The 11,585-nt window shown below is 26.1% G+C and overlaps 3 protein-coding genes across 6 annotated transcripts; 1 reads left to right on the forward strand and 2 right to left on the reverse strand.

Moving 5' to 3' along the window:
• Positions 1 to 87: 87 nt before the first annotated feature.
• On the reverse strand, positions 88 to 5,097 carry LOC130676772 (inactive hydroxysteroid dehydrogenase-like protein 1). Of its 3 annotated transcripts, none has more exons than XM_057483272.1 (5): positions 4,900 to 5,097; positions 1,433 to 1,595; positions 1,022 to 1,258; positions 499 to 842; positions 88 to 387 (listed from the first exon to the last, which is right to left on the reverse strand). In XM_057483272.1, the coding sequence occupies exons 1-5, from the start codon at positions 4,930 to 4,932 to the stop codon at positions 181 to 183; spliced, it is 984 nt and encodes a 327-aa protein (XP_057339255.1). In that variant the 5' UTR covers positions 4,933 to 5,097; the 3' UTR covers positions 88 to 180. The 3 variants fall into 3 exon arrangements, with proteins under 3 accessions (XP_057339255.1, XP_057339257.1, XP_057339258.1); XM_057483274.1 differs by lacking the exon at positions 4,900 to 5,097 and adding an exon at positions 2,046 to 2,160; XM_057483275.1 differs by lacking the exon at positions 4,900 to 5,097 and adding an exon at positions 1,821 to 1,952.
• Positions 5,098 to 5,165: 68 nt separating this feature from the next.
• Positions 5,166 to 7,546, forward strand: LOC130676771 (carbohydrate sulfotransferase 11). The gene is made up of 4 exons (XM_057483271.1): positions 5,166 to 5,513; positions 5,645 to 5,932; positions 6,519 to 6,754; positions 7,204 to 7,546. Exons 1-4 carry the CDS (start codon positions 5,166 to 5,168, stop codon positions 7,367 to 7,369), a joined length of 1,038 nt encoding a protein of 345 aa, XP_057339254.1. The 3' UTR covers positions 7,370 to 7,546.
• Positions 7,547 to 8,596: 1,050 nt separating this feature from the next.
• LOC130676776 (uncharacterized) lies at positions 8,597 to 11,457 on the reverse strand. 2 transcript variants are annotated; one of them, XM_057483278.1, is made up of 6 exons: positions 11,082 to 11,457; positions 10,567 to 10,974; positions 10,214 to 10,481; positions 9,666 to 10,030; positions 9,096 to 9,332; positions 8,597 to 9,013 (listed from the first exon to the last, which is right to left on the reverse strand). In XM_057483278.1, exons 4-6 carry the CDS (start codon positions 9,835 to 9,837, stop codon positions 8,874 to 8,876), a joined length of 549 nt encoding a protein of 182 aa, XP_057339261.1. In that variant the 5' UTR covers positions 9,838 to 10,030; positions 10,214 to 10,481; positions 10,567 to 10,974; positions 11,082 to 11,457; the 3' UTR covers positions 8,597 to 8,873. The 2 variants fall into 2 exon arrangements, with proteins under 2 accessions (XP_057339261.1, XP_057339260.1); XM_057483277.1 differs by lacking the exons at positions 8,597 to 9,013; positions 9,096 to 9,332; positions 9,666 to 10,030 and having other exon boundaries at positions 10,233 to 10,481; positions 11,082 to 11,395.
• Between the last annotated feature and the right edge of the window lie 128 nt (positions 11,458 to 11,585).

The following is an 11,585-nucleotide window of genomic DNA, read 5'->3' on the forward strand; positions in this document are numbered from 1 at the left end:
ATTTTTTAAAATGTATCTCATTAAAATGCTAGAGTTATTATTATATATTTAAGAATAAATGTACAGAAGATGTAAAAATGTGAAGAAGTAATTCAAGATTCAATGAAAATTTATATAGAATAATCGAAAATTATTTTGTTGAATAATAAATTATAAATTATATATGTATATTTACAAGGTTTACATATTTTTTTGTTTCAAATAATCATTTCTGAATGTTTGATTCATCATTTCGCCGATTTTCGTGCGTATCCATACTGGGGGAATAAGTGTAAAAAAAGCTTGTATACCATGAGCCCAATAACCCGTACTACTGTCGATCTTTCCAAGAGTTGCAACAGCATTCTTTGCGTAAGTTGTTGCGTCCGGTACAGCGAATGTGGATACCTATATTCAATAATAATTCACGATCATTTTATTCATTATATTATTTCAGGATTCTTCAGTGATACTGGTTACGCAATTAAACAATGAATAATAATTCAAAAATAATAATACCTGCAATCGCTGAGAGAATGCATTCATTTTAGTATTGACGAACAGGGGTGTTAAATGCTGAACAGTGATACCAAATTTATTGTACTCGACTCTTAGAGCTTCGGAAAAACTTCTTAAATAAATTTTAGTCGCTGCATACACAGTCATTAATGGCAATGGCTGTAATTCTGAGCCGGATGATATGTTGACGATAGCTCCTTTTTGTCGTTTCTGCATACCTGGTATTACAATACGTGTCATTAAAGTTGCAGCACCGATATTTATGTTTATTATATCCCAAAGCTCATCTTCCGGTACTTCACCAACATACATTGGATATGTGTACTGCTTTCCAACGTTATTAACTATTTAAAAAAAAAATAACTACTGGTTAAAATAAAATTATCTCTACATAAAAATTTTAGTTAATTTTAAATAATTAAAATTTAAATCTATATATATATATATATTTTTAACTCATACGATTGCTGCGAAAAGTTATTAATTTATAATAAAAATATGAATTAATTGAAAAGTAAATTACCTAAAATTCCAACGGGTATATCTCGTAAATGCGGTTCTATTTCAACACTGACTCCTCTTCCTTTAGAAAAGTCTGCTGAAATTATTTTAATTTGTATGTTTGGATTAATGTTTAATATTTCATTTTTAGTTTTTTCAAGCCTTTCGGGATTACGACTAATGAGAACTAAATTGAATCCACGATTAGCCAGTTCTTTCGCATAAGCTTTGCCAATTCCATCAGTCGAGCCAGTCACCACTGGAAAATAATTTAACAGTTATATCGCAATCATTAATTGCATAAAAAAAATGTCATTACATTATTTAATTTTTTATCCAACTTTCAAAGTTAAATTGCAAATAAACACAGGAAAAAATAAATAAAAATAACACAGAATTTAATTGAATAATAAAAATTTATCAATAAGCTTACCTGCCCATTCACCGAATTTACTTTTCAATTCAATTGGATTTGAACTTATTAATGGAATTATTATTTCATATATCGCACGCGATATTCTACTAACCGGATCCAATAATATCCAGAGAATTAATACAGCCCCCAATAACCACAGAGCAATTGATAGCAGCATTTTCTTCAACAATAATAAACATTTATTGTTTTAAATTTTATAAAATTAATTATTACAGTTTGTCATCACATCACTTCTTAAAAAAATAGTAAAAAAAAAGTATTCATTCAAAATTAAAAAAACTAGCTTTCAAAATATCTTTGGTATTTTTTGTATCACAATTAATTTTTATAAACAAGTAAACAAATAAATAAAAAATTTTTGCATCAAAGAGTGAACAAGAACTACCGATCTTATCAGTTTCACCGGCTTCTTGTGACTGCTGAGACGTTCATAAATGTTAAAACACTTTCTCTCTTATTCTATACTTGCTGTAGTTTGTTGATCAACTGCTCGCGCGATTTGATACGCGCTTTACTCAATTATTCAAAATCTACTGGCACATTTGTTTAAAAAAAAAAAATTTAATTTTTAATAATTACTTTTTAATCCATAATTAAATTTATTACTCACTTAGTAATTTGTCGTAAAAATTAAATAACAAAATAATTTATAACAGTAAGTTATCATTTATTATTTTTTAAGCTCAGCAGTGCAATTGTGAATGCACTGTACAGTAAACTTACTTACAAATATCATTTTATCTATGTTACATACATATAAATATATATGTGATGTATTATTATATCATCTTTAGATATTATCGCATGCATAATTCATAGATTTAATTTTCTTTGCATTCATCGCCTACTGAAATACTTCCTCACTTAAAATTTATTTATTTTATTATAAAGTTTCAAAATCAAAAATTATTACTTATTAATTTTTTTTTTTTTAAACTTGTAATATTTTTCATAAATTTTATTCAGCAATAAAATTTATTTAAGTTGTAAATAACGAATAATAAATTAAGTTATTGCGAAAATTGCATTACGACTGGCGTCAATTGATAATTATGTTAAAATTATGCACAAAAATATTAAAAATATAAACAATAAAGTAATCAAAAGTTAAGTTTTTAGTTTATTGAAAATTATAAATTATGAATCTTTGAATTATTTTTTTTTTTAATTAGCAGTCTTTTGGCGGTGACTTTTAAGTTTGTTGTTAAATACAAGTATTTCTATATAATAAATTTTGTTTGCATTCTAATTTTTTTTTATGGCCATGCTTAGATTTAAATGGTCATAAACAAACATTTAATTTGAAGTGTTCATTTATAAAATTAAAATATCAAACGATATAATAATTGTAAGTGACTAATAATGACCGAGACTAAAAGTAAAGACATTAAATTTATTTTTTAGTTGTTTTGCAAACCAATTAACAACTTGTGAGTTATTCAGTATTAAATATTAGACAACATGACGTGTTGCTAATAGCAATGATTTATTATTACTATGTGAGAAAATATGTAATATAATATATATATATATATATAAAGTTCCAATTACGCAATAAATCTCGTATTTACACAAATTAATTTAACTTTCACACTAAAAATAAATCAATTTAAATTAGCCATATTTAAAATATTTATCCTCATTTGAATGCACATTAAATATTTTTATAAATTATTTTGACTAATTAATCATTAAAAAAAAAAAAAAAAAAAAAACTTAAAAATTGAAAAATGAATTTGGAAACTAAATATGACTTTAAAAGTTCTAAAAATAATATTCTAATCTCTCAAAAAATGTCTCTGTCTTTATTTAAATCCCGTTGGCTCTAAAGATCAACAAGAAATATTTATTTTATAGGCAGATGGAATGAAAGAGAAATAAAAAAGTGATTGCGAAAAATAAAGAAAGGCCACTAATGTAATATAAGAAGAGATGAGAAGGAGTGTTAAGATTTTAGGAGGGAGTAAAACTATGAAACGGATAAAATTAAGTGTAGTAGATTCAGAGTCTTTCTCTGAATCTCTTTGCACGCAAAGTACTCTCATATCAGTCAGCAACGTACGTGCATATATAAGTAAGTATACATATATATAAACACATGTATACATATCAATGTCGTATGGTAAATGGTACCCATAAGACCCAAGACTGTGTTTATGTTTCTTGAGCGCGGACACTAAATATATACATATCATGGATCAACAGATTATCTGCAAGCTGACATTCCATTAATATTTTTTTTTTTATATAAATAAATATATTAAAGAGTAAAAATCGCGAGTATTGGCAGCAGATCGCGTGGTGATCGAGAGTGGATTTCGGGGAGAGACCTTCGTTCATACTCGATGGAACCTTGTTCTGTAAATTGAGTTAAAGTGCAAACTTGTTCGGATCTCTACGTCCAACTTGTATTTCACCAAGGTCTTGTGTACGGTGAATGTGTCACTTACTGACGGAATAGACAGGTTTTTATTTTTTAACAAATACACTGAGGATATTGTAATGTGAGTATCCAACACACTTTTCAATTTAATATCTCAAATTTTTTTTATAGCCAATTAAAAAATTTATAATTACGCAAGTTGTTGTAAAAAGATACGGCCTTTTTTTTAAATTAATTAATTATTTGACAGTAATTTAAAAATTTTTTATTTTTATTTATATCAATTTTTTTTTTATTGTCTTCTAAGTTTATTGATCAATGATTTATTACAAAATAAATGTTGTCTAATCTTTGACCTACGGTAACTTTAATGCTGTAATAATGTATCTTGAGATTGTAATAGCCACGTGAGTTACTCAGCAATTATTTAACAAAAAAAAACATAACATTTGTTTTTTATCTCGTTATCTTAATAGTTAAAATGAATGGTAGTTAGTTTAATTGGATATTAAATTAATTTTTCGCGGTTTTTTAAAGCTTAGCTCAGCACAAATAACGTGTACAGTTACTCATTCTTTTTACTCGTCCGACCTTTCAAATACATTAAATTCCTTAAATGTTTCTGACAAGTGTTACATTTAAAATAATTCGTTCTTGTAAAAATTATTAAAATATTTATTTTTTCATTTGCTTTTTTAAATTTAATTAAAATATATTTTTATCTTCAATACGAATTCGATAATAATTTTATCTAATTCCTGATTAAAGAAAATGATTTACTCAATGATGAACGTATATCTATATAGTATTAAATTTGAATTGTTTTGAATTATTTTTGTTTCTCAGGGTTACTTCTAACAAAAAACGATTTAGTTTTTAATTTCAATTGTAAAATATTGAGTATTAAAAAATTGATTATTAAAATTATTGATAAAAAAAAAATTTGTCTTGTAAATACGACCCACTGACACCCAATAGAATCCAGTTATTCGAGATACTTAATACTTCTAATGCGAAACAAGAAAATTAAAATTGACCTCGTTTGAAATTATTGAGTAAAAAAAATTATTAAATACTTAACCCGTGAACTCCAAATGTTTACTTCAATGAACATAATCACAGACACTTTATTAAACTTATTTGTTTTTTTTTACCAGTAGATATAAAATTTGAGTATCAACTACTTATAGATGATAGTTTATCAGTGATAAATTATCACTATTATCATGGTTAAACTTAAAAGATGGTACTTGTTATAAATAATATATATATTTCAGACGTGCACAACGACTTGGTTATGATATTCAGACGTTCAAGGTAAATCAATGAAGCGAAGGTCAAAGTATAATGATACAATGGCGAGTCATGAAGATAATACTTATAATAATTTACCTAATGTTTACCTTTGTACACTTGGAAATAAATAATGACAATAGTAATATAAATATAAATAATAACAATGACAATAATAATGAATTATCAAATAAGTTTAAGCGAAATAAACCGGCTTATTCATCGATCGGTTCAAATGCATTAGCAAGATCCGCTTTGGTGGAACGTCAAGAGAAGCTACAATATAACTGTGAAGATATAATCACAGCTAAAAAAATTAACGAACGTGTCTTGATACCAAATGATTTTAGAAATATACTTGTAAATGATGAGCTTGAATTGCTTTATTGCTACGTACCGAAGGTAATAAATCATTATCTATATTGTAAAAAAATTTTTTTTTTTTAATTTAACTTTGATTACTATAATAATAATAATAATAGTTGTAATGGTAATGGTAATGGTAATATAATAACGTAAATAATTGTAAACAGGTTGCCTGTACTAATTGGAAACGTGTTTTGATGATTGCAACTGGGAAATGGTCTGGGAATAATCCCCTTGAAATACCGGGAAATCTTACTCACGCTGCTGGTACCTTTAAAAGATTGAGTAATTTTACGATGCCGGAAATTGAACGTAAATTATCATATTATGATACACTTATTGTTGTAAGACATCCTCTTGAAAGACTACTTTCGGCGTACAGAAATAAATTTGAAGCTAAAGATGAAATTGGTTCCAAGTACTTTCAAAATCGTTTTGGTCGAAAGATTATAAAAGTAAATGGCAAATTAAATTATTTATTGTATAAGTAATCGGCTGTCCAATTTCAAAAGACAGTAACTGACAACATTAAATTTTTGAAATACGAATTAAATCATGTTCACAAGACTCCATTGGAACTAAGAATACTAATAAATCGATTTTGAAAAATTTGTCCCTTAGTGTGTTTTGAAATTGGGCAGCCGTAATTATACTGTAAAAAATTTGGAGTGAATTCGGAGTGATTACGGATTTCATTTCAATTCGGATTCACTCCGTCACTCGGAGTTTCGGAGTTTTTACGAAAAATCATTTCGCATACAGAGTAAATAGGGAGTTTGTCTTTTCAGCGGAGTGATTTCGGAGTGGTCTGGATTTTATTTAAATTGGCATTCACTCTGATTCGGAGTTTTAATATTTAAATAAACTCCCCTTCGGAGTAAATTTAACTCTGAGGGAATTAAATAAATAAACAATCGTCCACTCCCCATTCACTCCGGATATAATCCGCGTTCACTCCGTAAATTTTTTACACTGTATTCTTATTATATGTTTAAATGTGTAGTACTGTGTAATATTAATATAAGAATTTAATTACAACAGAATTACAGACGGAATCCAACTAAAGAATCTTTGACAAACGGAGATGACGTTACATTCAGTGAGTTCGTTGATTTTATAACTGATAAAAACATAAATGGTACAAGCAACGAACATTGGAAGCCCATTTATGAATTATGTTTGCCTTGTGATGTTAATTATAATCTTATTAGCAAGTATGAGACACTTGCTGAAGATGCGATGGAAATATTGGAAAGAATTGGCGCTGGATCGTTAACGTAATTATAATATCATGTTTTTAAATAAGTAGTATCCCTGATTAAACAACTGAATTCGACCGAATTAAAAATTTTAATTCTGTTATATTTTGTCGAATTCTGCAAAACAGAATTCAACTGAATTGAAAATTTGAATTTGAATTAAACAGAATAAAACCGATTTAAAAATTTCAAATTCGGTTTAATTCAGTTCAATTCGGATTCAGAACTAGAAATTGGGGGATTATTTCGAATTAATCAGAATTAAACCGAATAGAATTATTTAAATTCGTTTTAATTTGAACAAATTCTGGTTTTCCTGCCGAATTAGACAGAATTCATTTTTAAGTTAGGTACCGAATTAACAGAATTTATCTGAATTAAATAAAATTAAAAATTTAATTCTGTTTAATTCGATCGAATTCAGTTGTTTAATCAGGGATAATTTTAATGGTCGATTTATTTAATAGATTTCCAATGAGAGCATCGAGCAATGAACCAACGGCAGGAAAATTGGAGCATTATTATTCAATGCTCACTTATAAACAAATTAAGAAATTAGCTAAAATGTACAAAATGGATTTGAAGTTGTTTGAGTATTCTTTAGAACAAGTTCTTGGATTTTCTTTAGCGTGACTTGTATTGCTGTGTTCTTATAGATTTATGTAACTATATATTTTAATGCATTTATTAAGGATATACATTTTAAATCTGTGATTATCAAGGTGCACAATTTTTTAATTTAATAACTATTTGAACTATTATTATCATACAAATTTTTAAAGAAAATAAAACGATTTATTGCCATTTTTATGCCATAGTAACTAAATTATTTGTGATTAAATGTAAATTTATTAGTAACTTAAAATAAACATAAATGCCATTTTTGTAATTAATAATTTATTTTTTAATCATTTAAATTTAGTTTTATTGCCAATTCCCGTAATTATTAATAATTAACGTTAATTTTCTATTATTCGTTGTAATTATATACAATAATGATAAATATTTTATTAATAAGATTAATAATGATGGATTTGTAATGAAAGTTCAAAAACTTCCATATTTTTTACTCAAGATACTTTAAATTTTTAATTATGCTCTGAAAAAATTTTGCTGGATCCAAACTACACTGGATTTTAAAAATATACAAAATTAAAATTGGTCAATGTGTTCCGAGTTATTTATTAACTAAATGTAAAAACAAAATTTTCGATTCGAATGATTAATAGTTTAACTGAGAAATTATTCAAAGTAAAAAGTAGCACTAAAATAAAAAGTACTTACACTAGACTTCTACATTTAATAAGTGATAAAATGCCGAAAAAAATTTTTTTTAACCTTTTTTAGAAGATACCCCATTTTGTCCGCAAAAAATGAAATTTATTTTCAACGACTGCTGAAAATTTTTTCTATTTCCTTTGAATTTTATTAAAAATTAAAAAGATTTAATGTATTTGAGTTCCCGAAAATTTAGTACCCCGTTTTGCCCCCGCCCCTTATTTTGTATACGTATGTAAGGTTTCCTACAAGGCTATCGTTTATTTACGATGAAATGAATGCATTGACATCATTAACGAAAAATTTAATGTGATTATAAAAATGTCTTCCGGGTAAACACCTGTTTTATCAATAATTTGATCGTTAAATAATTTACTTAAACTTCAATAATAATATTGTCATACGTCAAAAAAGTTTTTCAATAATTTTTCTAGGAATTTAAAGAACAATTACTTTATCATAAATCGATATTTCGAAATTCAATGAGTGAAGAAAAAAATGTATTTATTGTATATGTAGAAAAGTTGAATATACCCATTTAAAAATATAATAATAATAATAATAATAACGATTCATTAACTCCTGTCATTCAAATTGGTGACATTATCAATTTTATTTTTGACGTCTTAACAGAATATGTCAATCATAGATATTGAAATTTCATCAATAATAGTTTAAAATAATTTAATTTATAAAAATTTTAATCTAGTATTATAATTATTCTATTTGTCTTAATTTATTTTTGTGCAGTATAAAAAAATTCGTATAATTATAAATAAGTGTATTTAAATAATTTTAAAAAATATAATTTAGTTAATTAATTTTTCAATTAAAAGTAAAAAAAATTTGATCTTAGTATTTAGAAGGCGTATTTGTCCCAAAGTTCTTTCCAGAAAGCGGGAAATTTTTTTTTTGCCAATTTCAACTGTTGATTAAATAGCATAGCTATATCATCGCATCCTGGACAAATATTATACTTTAGTAAAAACGGCAACGCTTCTGTAAAATAAACCATGTTCACTTATGATTAATAAAAATTAAAAAAAAAAATTATTGACTTAAAGAAAAATTTGATATTTACTTCTCAATAATTGTAGAGACGAATCACAATTAAGGTCAAAAATAAGACAGTTATAAGCCTTTAAAAAATATGAATCCATGGACTTCTTTTGAGATTGATTATTGTCATATTTTTTTAAAAGAAATTCCCATAAATCGGGATATTCATTCTGTAGATGCGGTATTGCTACGCATCCCACTGCTTGCATTTGTAATGAACATTTTGAACACTGGTTTTCAATAATATCACTCATATGATCTGGAATAATAATAATAATAACCCTAACATAATTTATTATTTCAATAATAATAACGTACACAGAGAAAAATGGGGAGGAAAGATGTACGAATTTCCAAACCAAATTTGAAACAGGAATTTTAGTTACTAAAAAATTATTATGCTGTACTATAATCATTATTGTGAGCCTCTAAAAATTTTGTATTCTTTACTATAATTTTTAATTTAGATAAATAATTTTTATTACAATCTAATCATTTTTTGATGACTCAACTTTCCGTTTCAAGTTTGATCGACAGCATAATAAAAATTCGTATATATTCTCCGTGTACAATATATATAAAATAAACTTACGTTTTAATCGTTCTCCAAATTCATCACAGGAATCTTCACCAATAAGACAAAAAAATCTACTTAAAAAATTATTTTTTATTTCTGATTCAATTTGCTCAAGGTATGGTTTTCCGCTTAATTTAAATGAAATAGCTGCTAAAACAGCTACTATAATTTTTCCAATATGGTGCATTTTTATTCAGTACTGAATTTAAAAATTTAAATAAACTTGTGTCACGCATTAGTAAAAACAAATTAAAATTCACTGCATTCTTGACGAAAGTTGACTCATAACTGAATTCTAAGTTTAACTAATTTATATGTTGTTCCATTGTCGTCATACAGATATAATGAAGCTCCTTCTTAATCACCTTTTGACAATATCCCTAAAATTATGTATTTATATATTTTACTTAGACTTTAAAATGTCCCATTAAAGATAAATTAACGTCACAAAAGTAGTGAATTCTCTGTATGTCTTAATATTTTAAATTATTTATAAAATTTTAATTTAACTTTAATGGGTAATTACTCTAAAAATAAACTTATAAAATATTTTGGAAAATTACTATAAGTAAATTGAATAATTTGATTTAATTCAGTATTAATTTTTTGTTTTATTCATTTAATTATGGTGTTAAAATACAATTTGAAGTATAATTTGATGTTGATGTTGTTTAAATTATTTTTATTAGAGTCCTCCTGTGGCAATAATATCTCTCAAGACTCGAGGGAAATTCTTTGCCAAGAAGTTCTTCATATCTGTATACCATTTGAAAACTTTCGGCACCTCGCATCCGACGCATTGATTGGTTTTAATGAATTGGTACATAGATACTATAAGCAAAACAAAATATATATTCAATAAATAATGAGTAATTGTCATTTAAAAAATTTAAATAAAAATTTACTTAAAACTTACATTTAAAATACTGCGTCATGGGATCGCAACCTTTTTTTTCTACCAGACAAATCACAGCTTTTGCTCCATAACTAGGGTTATTTGAAAATACATCAGTAACTGAAATTTGAGATGTCGGCTTCTTAGATACTGGAGTTCCTGGACGGTATTTGTGTCCTGGATATTGAGAATGTTGTATACTAGGTTCGAGATATGTTGGAATTATTTTAAACTCTGATTGATCATCAACTTTTCCGGCTGGATTGGAATCGATTTTTTGAACTGATGATTGACCACCGTATTTTTGTTTAATTAATTGCCAGTCATCAGGGAAATATTTTTGAACTTCTGGTATCATTTCTTTTGCATACGTTTTTATCATAAAATCACAATTAGCACATTCATTTTTAAACCAATCAGGCATCAGTGCTGTAATTTATTATAAATTTAAATTTTCAACATGATAATAAATATAAAATTTAATCTAATTTTTGATTATTTCTCCACATATATAAATATTTTCAAAGTAAATTTACCTTTTGCTTTTTTTCCATAAAAATCACATGGTTTCCGATCTAAAAGACAATCAATATGAGGCAAATAACGTTTCAAAATAGCTTGTGGAACATTATCATACTTGGCATTTGCCTTAGAAACTAGAGCAAAAGCTCCAAAAAAAGTCAGTAATAAACAAATAGAATGACGGACTTTCATTATCACTCAAGTAAAAGTAACTTAAAAAAAAGTCAAATTGAATTTTATTTTATTAACAACCAGACGTGGTCTTCAAACGGCAAACTTTTGTGCTCAACTGCAACACTAGTTTTGTCTGACATACTTATACATATATATCTTATATATACTTATACATATATACATATATCCCTTACTAGGATCCTGGTAAATAGGAAGGGATTTTACCTTAAATTTATAAACGCCCTTCATTAACTACTGTACCTAAACTTCCCAGAAAAAAAGTAATTATACTTAAGTAAAATTTTATCTAATTGCTTTAAAATGTTGAACTATTATTAACTACA

The sequence above is a fragment of the Microplitis mediator genome, chromosome 10 (assembly GCF_029852145.1).
Source record: "Microplitis mediator isolate UGA2020A chromosome 10, iyMicMedi2.1, whole genome shotgun sequence".
NCBI lineage: Eukaryota > Metazoa > Arthropoda > Insecta > Hymenoptera > Braconidae > Microplitis > Microplitis mediator.